Here is a 19,129-nt window from a genome sequence, read left to right on the forward strand (position 1 = left end):
AGTGCAACCCTTTGCCATAAGGCGATTAATTGTAGTACATATAGTATACATTTATTCCCGTAACATTTCTATGCGCCGGGACGGACTGCGCCTTCAAAGCTGTCGTCTATCTATGACTATCCGGGCTAGGAGTTTGAAAAGCTAGGGCTAAGAATCCTGTACAGAACTCTGAACAGCGAAGTTGGCGTGAAACTCGACCTACACTGCACGCATGGCCTTGACAGCTTCATTCAACGCTTGACTTTTGCGCTGGTAACTTCCTGTTATGCCAAGGCCATGAGTGCAGTGTATAGTGAGTTTCAGGCCACCTGCGCTGTACAGAATTCCGTACAGGATTCTCAGCTCTATCTTTCAAAACTCCTTGCCTCGGATAGTCATAGATAGACGACAGCTTTAATCAGAAGGTATTTGTTCAAGAGATCGCCGACGTACCTTGGTCACAGACACACAGCCCGCCCTGTTCGGTGGAGTACTCGGAGCTGCCCTCAGTGACACTGTCCCCACGTGTTGCACGACCATAGACTAGACAGGGATAGAGGCCTAGGTGTTATTCCTACTAACGGGGCGGGGATGTAGCTCAGTCGGTAGCGCGCGCGCGCTGGATTTGTATCCAGTTGGCCGCTGTCAGCGTGAGTTCGTCCCCACGTTCGGCGAGAGATTTATTTCTCAGAGTCAACTTTGTGTGCAGACTCTCCGCGGTGTCCGAACACCCCCCGTGTGTACACGCAAGCACAAGACCAAGTGCGCACGAAAAAATCCTGTAATCCATGTCAGAGTTCGGTGGGTTATAGAAACACGATAATACCCTGCATGCTTCCTCCCAAAGCGGCGTATGGCTGCCTAAATGGTGGGGTAAAAACGGTCATACACGTAAAAGCCGTGGGAGTTTCAGCCCATGAACGAACAAACAAACAAACAAACAAAATTCTTACTAACGTTCAAAGTCTCACCTTGGTCACAGACACACAGCCCGCCCTGTTCCGTGGAGCACTCGGAGCTGCCTTGACACTGTCCCCACGTGGTGCACGACTCTCCGGGCTTCCGCAGCTTCTCGCATGTCTTGCCCGCGTTGAAGTAGCCTTCGATGCACGTGCATACCTGTGACAAATCAAGGTCATGACACAGTTATTGGACAGTTGGAATACCCACCATGGAAGTACAGTGTTGTTCTTCTGTGACACCCGTAGCATCTAGCCTCTTGCCAATGAGAGGGACCACTCTGATGCTATGGTATGCTTAGATCAAGCTTTTTCAAGGTCTTTCTAGGGCATGTATGTATTCAATATTCAGGTCATTCACTCAATTTAGCTAGCACACGGAGACCACTCACTGGAGCGATGAGTGTAACTATGCTCTTATACACTCAGCCTGAGCGAACGACGAAGAAGAAGAAGAATACACTCAGCATTCTGGACGCATCACTACTGACTGAAGCAGGCTTCTTCTGGGGCTTTGAGAGGTAAACACTGACTTGTTATCCTCTCTGTAGTAGCCAGCATTGCACCCCAGCCGCTTCCCCAAAACACTAACAAAGAAGAAACTCACCACTCTTCCTGTGCCCCTTATGCACTCGGCATTTTGAACGCACTGGCTGTCTAGCGCGCAGGCTTCTTCTGGAAGCAACTCGTCTTTCTCCCTTTCTGAACTTAGTGGTTATCTACCCTCCCCACAACCCCTACACAAATACAAAGACACTCACCGCTTTTCCAGTGCCACGTATACACTCGGCATTCTGGACGCACTGGCTGTTCAGGGCGCAGGCTTCCTCTGGGGGTTTCAGGGGCAGACATTTCTTATCCTCCCTGTAGTAGCCTGCATCGCACCCCCCAGTTATCCCACCACACACTAACAAAGAAGACACTCACTACTATTCCTGTGCCCCGTATGCACTCGGCATTTTGGACGCACTGGCTGTCAAGGGCGCAGGCTTCTTCTGGGGGTTTGAGGGGCAGACATTTGTCATCTTAACCGCAGAAGCCAGCTTGATTTCCCAATCCCCATCCCTGAATACTAAGGCCAAAAAAAAAAAATTGTCTGTTTAGGGTAACATGACCAAAAAAAGTAGGGTCGGTAGGTAGGTAAAGTTTTTTTTTGTGTTTTTTTTTTGTGTGTAAATGCTATGTTGGCTGAACATTCACTTCTTATATTTGATGAATACATGTTTCAAAACTAACGTATAAATAAAACAGAGAGAAAGGGAGAGAAAGAAACGCCAAATGTCTCTTTTTAGCATTTTTACCTCGTTTTTTTTTCTTTTTTTTTTTTTGAAATCAAAAAAAAGTTTTTGGGTCGGCGCCAAATCGATAGGGTCGGTCGGGTTACCCTAAACAGACAATTTTTTTTTTTTGGCCTAAGAAAGAAAGAGAGATACTTACATCTCTTCCGGTGCCTTTTATACACTCAGCATTCTGGACGCACTGGCTGTTCAGGGCGCAGGCCTCTTCTGGGGGTTTGAGTGGTAAACACTTGTTATCCTCCCTGTAGTAGCCAGCATTACACTGACACGTGCCCCCTGTTGGCGTGGAGCATTCTGCGTTGACCACGCACTGACCGGCGTACGCACAGATATCTCCTGGTGTGACACCTGCAATTTGTTGGAAACAAATAATGCTCTTGATGAAAGTGGGAATTGAAAATCAAAACTTGACTAAATGTAAAATTAAACAAACACATCCAGGTTGAACGGGCGTTGGATAAGGGCACGCATCCAAGGAATTTGGAATTAGAGATCAGAACAAGAAATGGGAAGAAATCTCCGCAAAAGGAGATAAAAACGTGTTGATTATATAATGTTCAAACCCATCCTGTACTTGCATACCGGTGAACTGAGACAACGGCAGGAGAAGGAAAACAGAAAACAGATGATACTACCTTTTTTTTTTTTTTTTTTTTTTTTTTTTTTTTTTTTGACCTCAGTTGCATGCAAGGTTGCTTCAACCCATCTTTTTTGCCTCTTTTGTCTTTTTTCTTTTTTTTTTCTTTTTTTTCTTTCTTTTTGGGCGGTGAGCATATCCTTCTTCATTGGTCTTTTCTTTTTTTTTTCTTCAATGAAATTTTAATTTTGTTTTCTTTTGCATTACAGGTTACATTTCCATTAAATTACTTTTTAATTCAACAGCAATCTAGCTAAGGACAATGAGGATACACCTTTCGTAGCGCAAGTTCTTGTTGAAATACAATTTCCAATGGAATAGGCGATTTAGTTTTCTTAACTTTGCTAATGCACATTTTTGCTATCAATAATCGACGGGCGCTGTGGCGTGGTGGTAAGACGTCGGCCTCTTAATCGGAAGGTCGAGGGTTCGAATCCCGGCCGCGGCCGCCTGGTGGGTTAAGTGTGGAGATTTTTCCGATCTCCCAGGTCAACTTATGTGCAGACCTGCTAGTGGCTTATCCCCCTTCGTGTGTACACGCAAGCACAAGACCAAGTGCGCACGGAAAAGATCCTGTAATCCATGTCAGAGTTCGGTGGGTTATAGAAACACGAAAATACCCAGCATGCTTCCTCCGAAAGCGGCGTATGGCTGCCTAAATGGCGGGGTAAAAACTGTCATACACGTAAATACGTGGGAGTCTCAGCCCACGAACGAAGAAGAAGAGAAGAAGAAGCTATCAATAAAACATGGTTAATTAACGCTGATTCCTGACATTTTTCGATTCCGAATAATACATCTGTAATAGACAATAAGAAAGCCCGACCTGTCAGACTGTTCAACATTTTTTCAATATAAGTCCAAAACCTTCTAATTCGGGGACACTCATAGAAAAAGTGTTCCATGACATCCAAAATATGTGGGCACTCGTTACAGTTTTTTGTTTGACTTACTTTCATTTTATGTAATAAAATATTGGTGGGATATAAATTGTGACAAATTTTCCATTGCAACACACGCAGGCGCACTTCTTTTGTCACCTGTCGGGGCAACAACCACGTCTGTTCGACAAAAACAAAATCTAGTTTTCTTTTCCAAAAATCGATTGCATGAGATTTTTCAATGCTATAATTCCGTTTTTTCTTTAAATATAACTTAATTAACTTGGGTTTGCTTTTAAACACATTCAATTCATCATCAATTATATCTACATTAACTATATGTGCTGGGTTGTCTACAATCCAATCTTTCCATTGTTTTGGAATTGCATTCATCACAGCGTTGTATTCAAAAAAGGTTATTGCAGGGTTTTGCTGCACAGTGATCTGAACATCTTCACATAACAGAAACTGATTTCTTTCAACATTCAACAAATCATTTATAACATTAAAACCTTTCTGGCGCCATTTTACAAAATCCAACACTTTACCTTTAAACTGAATCAGTCTATTATTAAATAACAGTTGATTACCAACATCATTTCTGTCAACTTCCTCTAAACCTACTTTATTTTTATTATCAAGATATGTCAAAAATACCTCTTTCCAAAAATCATTTTGAACTTTTTCGATTCCTTGTAATTCCTTTTGTGTGCAATTAATTTTTGCCAAGTGATTAAAATCTGTTAATTGTTGAATGTGCCATTTTGGGATTGCACTCCAATTTTCTCGACCTGCTTCATGCAACCGTCCAATCCAATTTAAATAAAACACTTTCTGTATATCAAACATATTGATCATTTTCAATCCACCATTCTCATATTCAGACTCCATAATTTTCCTTTTTATCTTTTCAAAAGCTTTTTTATTACTATATTGTTTTTGCCATACAAATTTGTATAGTTTCGTGTTTAGCTGTGTGAGAACTTGCTTTGGAAGACCAACAGACTGCATAATATACACAAATGGGGAAGTCATAAACGTTTTAATAACTGTTATTTTTCCCTGTATACTGAGATCTCTTTTACTCCACTGTTTAATCATGGCATCAAGACTCTCCATTTTGAATTTCCAGTTTTCCTCGATGTCTTTTGCCATTTTACAACTACTAAATTTAATCCCTAAAATTTTAATCTCCTTAACAACGTGGAAAGGCAGATTAGGTTCCGTTGGTTCTCTCCCCATTCTTAAAGCTTTCGTTTTATCTAAGTTTAATTGTAGCCCTGAGACTTTGCTAAATTGGTTCAATATGTTCATTGCCATGTTAGCATCATCTCGATTTTTTAAAAACAGGGTTGTATCATCTGCCATTTGTTTTATCTTTATGACCGTACCATCCTGATTAATCATATTCGGTGTAATTATTCCAACTATAGGGCTGTTTCTTATCTTAATCGCCAACAATTCTACCGCCAAGACGAAAGCCAACGGCGAAAACGGGCAACCTTGTCGAATCCCACTAAATACGTTAAAACTCTCCGATAACCAACCTCCATGATTTATACAGCTTGTAGTACCTTTTATCAAAATCTCCACCCACTTTTTAAAACTAGATCCAAATCCAAATCTGTCAAAAACATTAAGAAGTAGTGACTTTGATACACTGTCGAAAGCTTTTTTAAAATCCAGGGCAAGCAGATAACCCGCCTTTCCACTAACATTAAAGTAATTAACCGCATCGTCAATCGTTCTAATCACTGTTGATATATTTCTGTCTTTTAGGTAACCAACCTGATCTACACTGATTAGTTCATTAATTACTAAACCCATTCTTCTTGCCAAAACTTTAGCTAGAATCTTATAATCAGTATTAGTTAAAGTAATTGGTCTCCAATTACTTAATCGTTCTCTATCCAAATCTTTTCCTTTATGCAACAATATTATCACCCCTTGATTTTGCGTATATGATAACTCTTCCCTTTCAAATGATTCATTAAATGAATCAACAAGCAATCTGCTTATCTTGCTCCAAAATACTTTCATGAAATCAATAGAAATTCCATCAGCCCCGGGGGCCGAGCCATTTTTCATGCTACACAGAGCGTCGGCTGCTTCTGCGGGATTTACTAACCCCTCACATAAACGTGACTGTTCTTCACTAAGGCGTGGAACAAATTCTTGGGACAAAAATTCCAAACTATCTTTTACCGTATTTTCAGAATCAGTTTTCAGACTATACAAAAGTGTATAATATTCTTTTTGTTCTTGTAAAATCAATTTCTGGTCGGTTATTGTTTCACCCGCTAAAGTGCTGAGGCGTGACATAATGTTTTTCTTCTTTTGTCTTTTTTCTAAGTTACAAAAAAAATTTGTGTTTTTTTCCCCCTCTTCTATCCACTTCACCCTAGCTCTAACCTGTGCACCCCTTGCTTTTTCTAGTTCTAATAATTCTAACTTTTGTTTCAATTTTAGTAATTCTGTTTGCAACCCATTATTTTCAATCTTATCAATCAATAATCTTTCCAGTTCTCTTAGGCGGGTTTGTAACCTGATTTCTTCATTTTTCCTATTACACGACTGTTTTTTACCAAATTCAATGCAGAAGTTTCTTATCTGTACTTTTGCCAATTCCCATCTGTTTATTGCTGAGGCATCATTCTCGGCTTCTTCAACCAAAACATCCAGAAGTGAATTCATTTGTTCAAGAAAATGTTGATTTTTCAAATAACTGTTGTTGAACCGCCAGTAACCTGGACCTCTAATAAAATCCTTGTCATTCATTTCGACAACAACAGCTTTGTGATCTGAACTTGGGACACAAATATGATCTGCTGATACACACGATAACAACACTCCTCTAGATACAAAACAATAATCAAGACGCCTGGCAACAAAGGGGTTAAATCTGTTCCAGGTATAATCTTTTTCATCATCATGAAAGTATCTCCATATGTCAGTTAAGGTATTGGTTAAATCTGTGAAAACTTCAATTTCTCTGTTACTATGAGGCCGGCCAGAAATAATGTCAAGTTCATTGTTGACCACACAGTTAAAATCACCACATAAGATAAACTGGTCGGTTTCAAGTTCATCCACAATATTTCTAATAGAATGAAAAAATGCCATTTTCTCATTTGATTCATTTGGAGCATACACATTTATAATATTAATGCACTGTTTTCTGTATTCTACAGAGATAACAACAACCCGTTCTTGTTTTTTTACTAATTCAATTTTTCCATCAAAATGTTTTGACGTCAAAATGACCTCACCCTTACTGTAACATGTTCCAGCTTGTGCAAATACTTCCCCTCCCCATTGTTTTTCCCACAATATTACATCTTTACAACTTATGTGTGTTTCTTGCAAACAAATAATATCAAACTTTTTTTCTCTCAAAAATTTAAACAACGTTGTTCTTTTCCATTTGTTTCTCAGTCCTCTACAATTCAACGAACATATACGCAGTTTACTCGCCATTAGGGCATGATACGTTGGTAGTGAACGTAGTCATATCAAGTCTACACAGACCAAATACCAAAATCGTGATCAAAGGGCTCGTCCGTAATCCAGTCCAAAATCGAAATCCAAGTCCTGACACTGACAACCCGTTATCCCCACCTCTCTCTTTCATCAGGTACCTCTCCTTCACCTTCTACCCATCCCTCTCCCTCCCCCTGTTCTTCTCCGTTGTCACTGTCTGTTTTATCACGTCTTGGAAACTTGTCCACGGGTGAGCGGTCCTTCTCTCCAGAAAGGCGACGCTTAGGTGTTGTTGATCGGTGTCTTCCGTGCTCCACGCGTTGCATACTCATGGATAGGGTGAGCTGTCTTCTGTCAACTGGTGTTTTCTGCTCTTTTCTCCCTCTTGACAACACCTGTTTACCTCCACCTCCCTTCCCCTTTGTTTTGTCTGTACCATGTTCGTCTTTGTCAGTTTTGCTAACGCTTGGCACGTGCAGCGCGCTGTCATGTGTGGCTGCACTTGTGTCAATGGAAGACTGAGCCTCCACTACCGTCAGTGCGTTCGTCTGTTTGTCTCTGTCTTGTCCTGTCATGTTCTGCACTGTGTTGTTTCCGGAGAAAGCACAGACACTGTCCCCACGCTTATGCCCCGCCAACTTGCAAGCAAGGCACACCACATCATTTTCACACACAGAGACATGGTGGTTGGTTTGCAGGCATTTTGAACATACAATATCTTTTCTCACTGTCTTCTGTTCCCTATGGTAGATCTTTGCCTGAAACCCGGCAACAGCGAGTGTTTTCTCAAGGGGTGTTTTGGGGACGGTTATGAAAACGAACCTCCTCCCTGTCTGAAACCTTGTTAGCTTGTTGTCTTTGTCCCTGTAACACTCAAGTTTTATGGCCGATCTTAGCTCACAGCCAGTCTTCACGATAGAGTGTTCAATTTCACTGTTTGCCACTGAAATGGGAATATCTGATACCCACAGTTTTGTTGACGGCTCTTCGGTTCCAGAATCATCACGCAGAATGAAGGGGTTAGTGTGAGACACTTGCAATGTACAGTTGCGAACATTCATACCTTTGATGAGCAACTCATTTCTGGCTGCTTGCGTAGTCGGGTATATATATCCGCCATAAGCCACGGATGTCCTGAGCGCCTGTAATGGAGCCCCGACCATGATGATACTACCTACTAACACAATAATTATCTACTCAGGAGTACATCAAAAACACAGATTCTCTACTCACGTCCACCACACTTTCCGTTCTGGTCAAAGAAGCCGTCCTCGCAGCGGCAGACGCCGTTGGTTTCGGAGGAACACACGGAGTACTGCTTGCACATGTCGTCAAAGGAACACACCTCCCCCACGTTCCTCTTCTCCTTGCACCCCCCTTTGTCCTTGTAGAAGCCAGATCTACAGCCAAGGTTCGATGGAGATTTGATTAATGAAATACGACACCGACTAAGCAAATCAAGACGTATCTTCTTGCCCCCCCCCCCCCACCCCTCCAGAGCTCACACGTAACCAGACTATTCTGGAACGCTGAAGAAGAAGAAGAAGAAGAAGAAGAAGAAGAAGAAGAAGAAGAAGAAGAAGAAGTATGTTTTAATAGACCATGGATTTATTTAATAATGGCGACAGAGTTAAGGCAGTCAGAAAAATAAAGCAATAATTCACCAATTCTATTTATCGTGTGACTGTTGACGAGAGTTGAAGAAATAAGAGTAGTTTTGCTCATTGCTTTTCCGTATGCATTTCAATTATTTCACAATGGCAAGCGCGGTCTCGAAGGAACATTTGTCTCTTGTCAGCATCAAATGCAACATTTAGTCAAAAAGAAAAATTATTAGGTATATTGTAGGGGAAGGTTGGCTAATATGCACCACTTTTAGTTTTTTGCTGTTTAATAACTAGCTTGTTTTCTTTAAAAAAAAAGTTTCATATTGTGTTTGGTAGTCGTTCTCTGTAAAAGTTAAACCGTTATAGGCCTAATTAGCTTTGATAAACATTCAGCAAAAATTAGATACAGAAAAATTGTCAGTTTTGAACGCTCTAGCACTGTTAATTTGTCAGAACTGGAAGTGGTCCATATTACAAAGTGGTCCATACTAGGCAATAAACCTTCCCATACTTTGCAAACTATTTTTAAAATAAACCCAGACCTGCAGCGGCAAGTATCGAAGCAGATGCTGTTGGGCGTGCATTCCTCCTCGCCAGTGCAGACCTGTCCCACTTCTTTGAGAGGCACGCAGGCCCCGTCCTTCTCCGAGAAAGCATCGTTGCACGTGCAAACACCCTGCGTGGAGCTCGTGCACTCCGCCTGGTCTATGCACGTGCCTAGACCATCGCACGGCTGTCCGGCGTCGATCTGCTTCACGCAGTTTCCTCTTACTGGGTTGTAACTGAGAAGTGAAAATATTATAAAAAGAATAAAAATTAAAATTAATATAAATGCAAACATCAATCAATCGGGGAAGAACAAGAAATAGGAGTTTTATGAAAAACTCTTTGGTGGACTGTGGAAGATTTGCCCCCCCTGAACAAAATGAGGCAACCTTATGCAGGTTTGTTTGTTTGTTTGTTTGCTTAACGCCCAGCCGACCACGAAGGGCCATATCAGGGCGGTGCTGCTTTGACATATAACGTGCGCCACACACAAGACAGAAGTCGCAGAACAGGCTTCATGTCTCACACAGTCACATTATTCTGACAGCGGACCAACCAGTCCTAGCACTAACCCCATAATGCCAGACGCCAGGCGAAGCAGCCACTAGATTGCCAATTTTAAAGTCTTAGGTATGACCCGGCCGGGGTTCGAACCCACGACCTCCCGATCACCGGGCAAACGCCTTACCACTATGCAGGTAATAGTCTTATTTTAGTATTATGTTAAAGAATAGACGGCGATGTAAAGAAAAGGCGCGAGGTACATCGGGGTAGAGTATTTGGTGGAATGGGGTATATTCTGAGGATCTACTTTGTGCACTGATATCAGGGACCTCATCTTCACTTTCAACTCGTTTTGGGGTAGTAAACATGGTCAGTGATTCAAATCTATCATCCTGATCCCTCTTTTTGTGAACCAAGTTTTGGGCATTTTGTTTTATCGCCCTGTGTGAACCCTTTACTATCCACCGAATGATGAAAGTTGCTTGTTCATTTCAATACTTGGTCTTCTCTCAGGTGTAACCGTGTGCCGAAACACTACGATCACCTCAGGAAGCGAAGTGCAATCAAACAGGATTGAAAATGTTAGGGCTAATTTCTTAGCCCTAATAAAACTGTTATGCAAACCCGAAGGTTTCCATGAACATTCAGACACTCGGAAACCACCAGACCCCATCACAAACAGAATTCTACAATCCACTGGTGTTGACTTTTAAAGGCCAACAACTCGGGTGCAGAGTCTGCTGTGAAAGGAGCGGTAGCCTCCCCTGTCACACAGGTACCAGAAGACTGGTTTCGCATACCTCTCACTTATTCTATCACACAATATGTCGTATGTTTTCAGAGCGCTTACTTACCTTTGTCAATCAGGTCTGATTATCCATCATTCAAATACCAATTAACATGGGCATGCTTTCAAATATATAAACATGATATCTGAAGATTCTTACCCCGTGTTGCACTTGCATGTTCCAAAGAAGTCAGAGGAGCACTCCGCGTTGTCCACACACTGCCCTTTGCCCGTGCAGTACTCGTTGGTCTGTACCCGGGGTAGACAGGTACCCTGGTTCTTGTAGTACCCCTCTTCACACTGACACAGGCCTCCGTACCCACTGGAGCATTCGGCGTTGCCCACACACTGACCAAACCTGAGAGAATAAAAATAAGAGCAGGATAGCATCACCAGGACTGCCCTTCACTGGACACCAGAGGGGAAGCGCAAGAGAGACAGACCCTAAAACACCTGGAGACGAACGGAAGGAGAACTGAAGACCCTGAACCATACGCGGGGTACCATCCAGAGACTCGCCCAGAACAGACAGGAGTGGAGGTCCTTCGTTACTGCCCTACATGCCAACCGACCCAACGGGCAGTAAGTAAGTTAGTAAGAGAGAAGTATACGAGCAAACATAGTGACAGTGTTTTCGGACAGTTTTGGTTTGTACACAATTCAGCTTATATGTAACTTTACAAAAATCCACACGATTTGACAGTTTTCCTTTCTTTTACAATTTTAGCGTATTATTCAGCGTGGGGAAAATGTTTTGACACACGGTTTAAAACCATTACTTAGTCTAGAAAAGGTCTGAAGAACAAATAGCAACCGACTCTTCGGGGTCCTGATTTGGCCTATATGGTCCGCTGGACCCAAAAAGCAACAACTAACTAACTAGCTAACTAACCGACTCTTCTCCAAAGTTTTCTAAAGCCGCTAGACGTGTGTCTCGTTATTTGTGACCCTCCACCACGGAATGAGTCGCATGTCACCTTTGCATGATTTTCATATTTTTACATTTTCCTAAAGAGTTTTTCATGCTCTATCCAGTGGTGAAAACTGTTTTAGAAAAGAGCGAAAACTGTTTGAGTTATAAGCCTGTGATTAAGGTGACCCTCACACTGTTACCATACACTCCCCGGACTTATATTAAGCCTAGCGCAGAACCGCGCGATGTGACATGCGACTCATTTCGTGGTGGAGGGTCACATATAGCTGCACTTTTGTTTTCAGATCCACTCATGTAGTTAACAAAAAGAATGCAGTATCCTACTTTCACAGTGCCAAGTCTTATACAATCGATTTTTTTGTTTGTTTGCTTAACGCCCAGCCGACCACGAAGGGCCATATCAGGGCGGTGCTGCTTTGACATATAACGTGCGCCACACACAGGACAGAAGTCGCAGCACAGGCTTCATGTCTCACCCAGTCACATTATTCTGACACCGGACCAACCAGTTACAATCGATTGCTAGGCAAGAGTAAAGGTGTTCCTGATATACAAGTCAACAAAACACTTGGTCTTAATTAATCCATCGGAAATGTCTTGAAGTACGTAAAGGTAGTAGTCATTCGAAAGCTCCACTGAACGATATGGCTATTACATGACTTAGTGGATCCTATTTGTTTATGGATAATCACACAATAGCAACAACTTCGTCAATCAATCAAGCAATCAATCAATATAATCAATCGAAAATAGGCAAGCCAAATGAATGAATGAATCTATGAATGAATCAATGAACGAATCCATCTATCCATCCATCCATCAATCAATCAATCAATCGGATATAGGCAAGCCCAATGAATGAATGAATGAATGAATGAATTCATGAACGAATGAATGCATGAACGAATCAATCAATCAATCAATCAATCAATCAATCAATCAATCCATCCATCCATCGGATATAGGCAAACCCAATGAATGAATGAATGAATGAATGAATGAATCAATCAATCAACGAATGAATGAACTAAGAACAGTAAAGAACAGAACTAAGAACAGTTTTATTCCAAAGTCAATTGGCTTTTTAAATACCTTAGCTAATTAAAACTAGTATGTGTGCCGGTGAACATATGCACTGATTTCTGTGATGAATATTTTTTATACTCTTTGATGTGCACCCTTATGCTGAGTGTGATAACCCTCGAATGACTAGTCCTGTGATAAATATTGTTCAATGACATATCTAGTCCTGTGATAATGATAGTTTTTAGCGGTAAACTTTTAGCTAAAGCTGACGGCAATTAACCTATTTGGAATCATGTTACTATTCCTGTTAGTGTACATATGCGTGCGCGAGTGTAGTATGCTTCGTATGGTATTTTTATCTGTTGTCTTATTATTTGTTTTGTCTTTTAATGTGCACCACACTGAAATTTCTCTGTATGAGATAATAATGTATTCGTATTCGTATGAATGAATGAATGAATGAATCAATCAATCAATCAACAGAGAAGCAGGTAAAAAATAAAAATAACATCAGAATCAACTGACCTTTCGCATGGTTCACCAGCGTCAATGACAGGGTAGCAGGCCCCCTCGTTCTCGTAGAAGTTGGACTGGCACACACACTTTCGCTTGTTGAGCGAACACTCGGCGAACCCCACGCATTCCCCGGAGTCCAAGCATCTCTGACCGGCAGGCTTTCTGGGTATGCATTTTCCCTCTTGTCTGTAAAATGTTAAGCATGGGAATTTGTATTTCACTTTCAATTTCATTTTTGTTTGTATGCATTTTTTCTCTTGTCTGTAAAAGGTTCAGCATTGGCATTTGTATGTCATTTTTTGTTTCATTTTGTTTGCTATTTCTTTGCTTTACCGTTCGATCGTTGGGAAATTCGAGCAGCTTCCTCCCAGCAGAAAGCTAGCAGCAACAACAGCCCCACTGAATTGTACGCTCTGTCATACCCGAAAACATAATCTTGACCATGAAACAGCGCGGGCCCTGTATTGCCTACCTGTAAAAGTCCTCCCCACACACACAGAAACCGGCATAGTCGGAGGAGCAGGCTGCATTCGTCACACATTGTCCCTCCCCGTTGCATGGTTCACCTGGAAGCAAATAAAGCAAAATGGAGTGGCATGACGACATTGTCAACAACAGTGGTACCAGCAATGAAAAGTCACCATGGGACCTTCTCCTCCTCCTTTTTCTGATTCTTCTTCTTCTGCTGATGTTCTTCTTCTTCTTCTGCGTTCGTGGGCTGAAACTCCCTCGTACACTCGTGTTTTTTGCACGAGTGGAATTTTACGTGTATGACCGTTTTTTACCCCGCCATTTAGGCAGCCATGCATACGCCGTTTTCGGAGAAAGCATGCTGGGTATTTTCGTGTTTCTATAACCCACCGAACTCGGACATGGATTACAGAATCTTTTTCGTGCGCACTTGGTCTTGTGCTTGCGTGTACACACGGGGGTGTTCGGACACCGAGGAGAGTCTGCACACAAAGTTGACTCTGAGAAATAAATCTCTCGCCGAACGTGGGGACGAACTCACGCTGACAGCGGCCAACTGGATACAAATCCAGCGCGCTACCGACTGAGCTACATCCCCGCCCGTTCTGCTGATGTAATCCTTATCCGCATACAAGGCAGCTATCCTCATTGGTTGGTTGAACCGGTCAAAAGACAGGTATTTTTACACCCCCGGTATAGGGGTGTGTATAGGTTTCGGTCGATGTGTTTGTTTGTTTGTGTGTTTGTGTGTTTGTGTTCGCATATAGATCTCAAGAATGAACAGACCGATCGTCACCAAACTTGGTGAACAGGTTCTATACATTCCTGAGACGGTCCTTACAAAAATTGGGACCAGTCAAACACACGGTTAGGGAGTTATTGGTGGATTAAGATTCTACAAGGACTTATAGAGGGACATATTCATGGTCAAAGGGAAATAACCTTCTCAGTTGGTGGCAGTGAGAATGGGTGTAGTGAGAATGGTTATTTCCCTTTGACCAACGGGGGTGTTTTTCCTACCTCGAAGGAATTTCTTGTTTTTTATGGATTTAAAAGACAAAGAGAGAACACAAGGTGTCCAGTTATCGGAGGAGTCTTACCTTGCCGGTATCACTGTTCCTACTTCTTCAAAAAGTCAAAAATTAAAGAGCTTAAAGGCATATGTACTCGATGACTATACACGCTAATTGCTTTACCAACAGCTGGAGACATGCTAAATTAAGTTCCCTGCAAAATATTGTGGTCTAGGACCCCTTCAATGTTGAGATATGTTAATTTTCATTTTGATCTGGATCGTCCTATTTATAGATTTGGCAACACATGTAACGTTGATGCAAGGGAGCTAACACCGCGGCTTTGTTGACATCCTCACTTTTTCAGAGGCTAGAACAAGCTGTAATGCATGTATTATGGTCCGCGCATGGTGACATATCGTCATTATATGGTCTTATGGTGCGTTTGACATCGATTATGGGCAAACTACACTTTGTAAACACGGGAGCGCGTACATATGCCTTTAAAGAAGAAAATACCTTCCGTCTTGATGGCAAAACACCTGCCGGACTCTTCATAGAAGCCGGGGTTGCATTCACAGCGGCCTCCTCGTGATGACGAACACTCCGAATTCTCCACACACTGTCCGATTCCTGTGCAGCTTTCTCCAGCGTTGTTGATCGGCTCACAGTCGTTGCCGTTCGCAAAGTACCCGTCCATGCATTTGCCTGTTAGATGAGAAACATTACGATTAAAACTTGTTTTTAATTTTGTTTTAAACTCAAATGTATTTGCTCTACCAGTAAAGTAAAAATCAGCTAAATCAGTCTATGCCTTCAATGCCCTGCAATGTCTTTCTTTCTTTATTTGGTGTTTAACGTCGTTTTCAACCGTTCAAGGTTATATCGCGAGGGGGAAAGGGGGGAGGATGGGATAGAGCCACTTGTTAATTGTTTCTTGTTCACAAAAGCACTAATAAAAAAATTGCTCCAGGGGCTTGCAACGTAGTACAAAATATGACCTTACTGGGAGAATGCAAGTTTCCAGTACAAAGGACTTAACATTTCTTACATACTGCTTGACTAAAATCTTTACAACAAGAGGCGAAGCCTTCAAGGCTCACGTAAGAAATCGACAAACAGTAACACAAACTCAATCACTCCGTCATAGTGGGGCTCCTATGTTGCAAAATCATTCAAATCATGCAACAAACACCAAATTTAGCAAATATGAAGAGTTTCATGTGCTTAACAAAACCTGATACAGAGCCATCGCGAAAAATAAAAAAATGGGTAGTTTTTAAACAATTTTTCAAAATGGCCGCCAGTGTAAACGGTTGGGTATGTTAGGCATATTTCACTTCATGTGATTAACAGCAAATTTGGCGTAAATGGACATTTGCTTTTGCTTAACAAAACCTGATACAGAGCCACCGTGAAAAAATTAAGAAATCGGTAGTTTTTTTTACAATTTTCAAAATGGCCGCCAATAAAAGGGTATTTAGGCATTTTTGATGCTACAAGACATTCTCTTGCAATAGAAACTAACACAAAAACATTTTTAAACAAAACAATACATGTATTGTTGGTGCAGAGAATGATTGGACGGTGTGAGTGGCAGGGTTGAAGAATTTGTGGATTACCTAAACTGTGCAAAAATAAATATATTGCACCAATTTTCATACCAAAACGAAAACATTCATTCCTGTGCTGTTGTATTCAATGTATACTATTGAGGGCACTCAACTTGGCTAACTGGAACACTTTTAAGATAAAAGGTGGCCTTTACATGGGTTATTTGACCGCCGCCCAAATAAGGGTACCCCCAAAATAAAACTGATAAAAATGTAATGTATCAACTCAAAAGTCGACTAAAATTCATAATCGCTGTATTTCGAAAACGTTTTTTGTTCTCATGTGTTTACACAACTGGCACATTCCGGCAAGTGTCTATACTCAAAAGAAACTTTGGCAGTACTTGAAACAACCATCTGTCATATACATGCGAAGTCAAAAATATGTGGGATGTAAGTCAACAAACCTGTGGCAGTTTTTAAAATATTATTTCGTGAAGATTTGAAAGTGTACTCAAACGGTTGAACTACGCCTCGTGTGTAGACACACATTCCTGAAAGTTACAACGCAACCCACTTGGTCATTGCTAAAATACAAGGATTTTAGTTGACTTGGGTATCCCTCAAATTTGACACATAAACATCTCATCCGTGAGATCGACACATACATCAGTATGTACAATGGCACAACACTAGAAATATGCAAGATGGCGAAATAAAACAACCTGTTCTGGATGGATAATCAAGTTGACTTTCTCTTCGTATACAACAGTGACCCAGTTGTGCCTCAGGAATTGTCGTCGGCTTTTTAAAAGGTACCCGAAGTTTTTGTCACATCTCTTTGTCACGTCAAGGGTATCCTTATTTTGACGGCGTAAATGATGATGTTAAAAAAAAATGTGCCAGATAGCGAAGATGCGAGCCTTTAATGGCATAGACAGTTTGAATAAAATGACACAGGAATAAATGTTTGAGTTGGGGTATGAAAATGGGTGCAATAATATTTTTGCACAGTTTAGATGCTGACAGTTTTCACAGGCATGCAAGCACATTTGCAGAGAGCTGTGCTCTGCAGTCCTTCTTAGCAGCATTTGCAGCGTTTTGTTGTACAGCTCTTCTTGCAGGCACACCTCATGAGTTCTCGGCACACGCTGGATACCTCTTGAAAGCTCGTCCAGAATAACTCCCACTTTCCAGCCTTGAACTGCCAGCCCACAGAGTTTGGAAGTCTAATAGGTAGATGGCTCTTCTCAATCTCATGTCCTGCAGCAGCACCTCACTTGTAAGGGGATTATGGTCAATTCGGCAGCTCTTTTTACTGAAGAGGTACCGTCTAGCACTGTTTACACCCAGTACGTTGCTGGTTTTGTCCTACAAATGTACACCAAAAAGCTCTTGTGCTGCCCTGTCAGTGGTACTCAGCTTACAAAGAGGAGCAGACAACCTGAAGAAAGTTTGAGTGACGTCTTCAAATGCTTGCCATACTTCCCAAGCCTTCTGATTATTGAAGAACGACATAGTGTCACAGCCTGTAAGGCTATGCAAAATGGGCAGACAGGGTGACTTCTCTTGGCCAATGGCTTTGGCAATGTGGCGATACACTTCACGAGCAGAAAAAACCGCAACACAGCTGGAATGAGAAGCAGACTGTCTGGCCTCCTCTACATCCATGGTGCAGGAAATCAGCCTGGGGTACCCTTCACACAAAAGATGAAAAGTGAAATTTTTATTTGAATGTATTTGAATAATGTTTACTATCTCAGAGAGTTGGTCAAAGCCGGGTTAGCAAGTCTTCACACCACAGACCAAAATGAAAGAAAATTTTATTTCATGAATTCGTATAATTCTTACTGTTTCAGGTTAAAAAACAAACAAACACAGTTTCCAGTGACCCAACTGATTCTGGAATCTTTCTGACCGCTACATTTATTCGCTTCAAACAGTCGCTAACAGAATGTTGACCATAGTGAGGGTACGTACGTTAAACCCATCAAATTCACAGAGGTCGCTTACAAATGATGTGCAAACATGTTCCAATTAATACAAATAAAAAAATCTTACTGTTAAGATGTATTTGGTAACAAACCTTGATACAGTAGTACTAGTGAAATCAGCTCCCTTCTGTGGCACCGGAATAAATGCAGAACGCTTGTTCCCAGGAACCGGCATGTGGTGTAACTCTTGTATATATCCTGTAAAAATAAAATTCACACCAATGCACGGTCAACTTAGAATAAGCAAAAGGATGAGAAACAAGCAACAAACCAAAATTGTAAAACTCAAAGAGCGGTACCTCTTCATTTTTCAAAACCACTTATCTCATTTGATTAGCATACACTGTATGCTTTTGTCTGTTACCTACCGTCTTTGAAAGTTTGATCACAACACTGTAAAGACATGGGGAGTGGAGTGTTTTTATCTCCAGCTGGTCATCCTACTATCTGGCCTACCCTCACTCAGTTTTCAGCCGTTTAGAGACTTATGGAAGTCCTCAACGTAGGCAGGACTAATCATTTATCATACCATGAACAATCTCTTTCTCCTTGCCTTTTATTCAAAGTTCGTTTAATCTATTTAAAATCACCAGCGTGGCGATCATGATTTCCTTACTTGTAATCAACAGATAGATCTAGATCTATCAGCATCACAATCCAGCTAATGAGCTATTGCAAGATTAAACAAAGTCTCTGCATTTCAGCGCTTCACCCGATGAATAACAGACCCCAGGGGAGAATTAAACAGTAAAATGATGTGACATTGGTGAATGGATGCGTATTCTTGAAAACTTACCTTCAGAAACGTTGTTTTCGCTCAAATCAAAACACGCAATGTTGCGGAGGCCGCCATCTTGAATTTTCATGCTGCGGATATATAAAATTCTAAAAACGATCAAATTAAATACCAGAACACAAAAATACCCATAAGAGTATTTATGTCA

The 19,129-nt window shown here is 41.4% G+C and overlaps 1 protein-coding gene and 1 long non-coding RNA gene across 2 annotated transcripts in view; both read right to left on the reverse strand.

Moving 5' to 3' along the window:
- LOC138950747 (uncharacterized) overlaps positions 1 to 19,129 on the reverse strand; it is a gene marked incomplete in the record, with an annotated part of 169,686 nt that overhangs the window by 35,058 nt on the left and 115,499 nt on the right. The window contains 8 exon segments of the mRNA XM_070322472.1: positions 951 to 1,098; positions 2,376 to 2,584; positions 8,468 to 8,634; positions 9,384 to 9,623; positions 10,839 to 11,036; positions 13,164 to 13,340; positions 13,627 to 13,720; positions 15,158 to 15,346. Coding sequence (XP_070178573.1) covers positions 951 to 1,098; positions 2,376 to 2,584; positions 8,468 to 8,634; positions 9,384 to 9,623; positions 10,839 to 11,036; positions 13,164 to 13,340; positions 13,627 to 13,720; positions 15,158 to 15,346 — 1,422 coding nt within the window.
- Positions 15,838 to 19,072, reverse strand: LOC138950755 (uncharacterized). Its single transcript, XR_011450779.1, has 2 exons — positions 18,982 to 19,072; positions 15,838 to 18,383 (listed from the first exon to the last, which is right to left on the reverse strand). It is a non-coding gene; the product is annotated as an uncharacterized lncRNA (long non-coding RNA).

Source organism: Littorina saxatilis, linkage group LG16 (genome assembly GCF_037325665.1).
Source record: "Littorina saxatilis isolate snail1 linkage group LG16, US_GU_Lsax_2.0, whole genome shotgun sequence".
NCBI classification, from domain to species: domain Eukaryota; kingdom Metazoa; phylum Mollusca; class Gastropoda; order Littorinimorpha; family Littorinidae; genus Littorina; species Littorina saxatilis.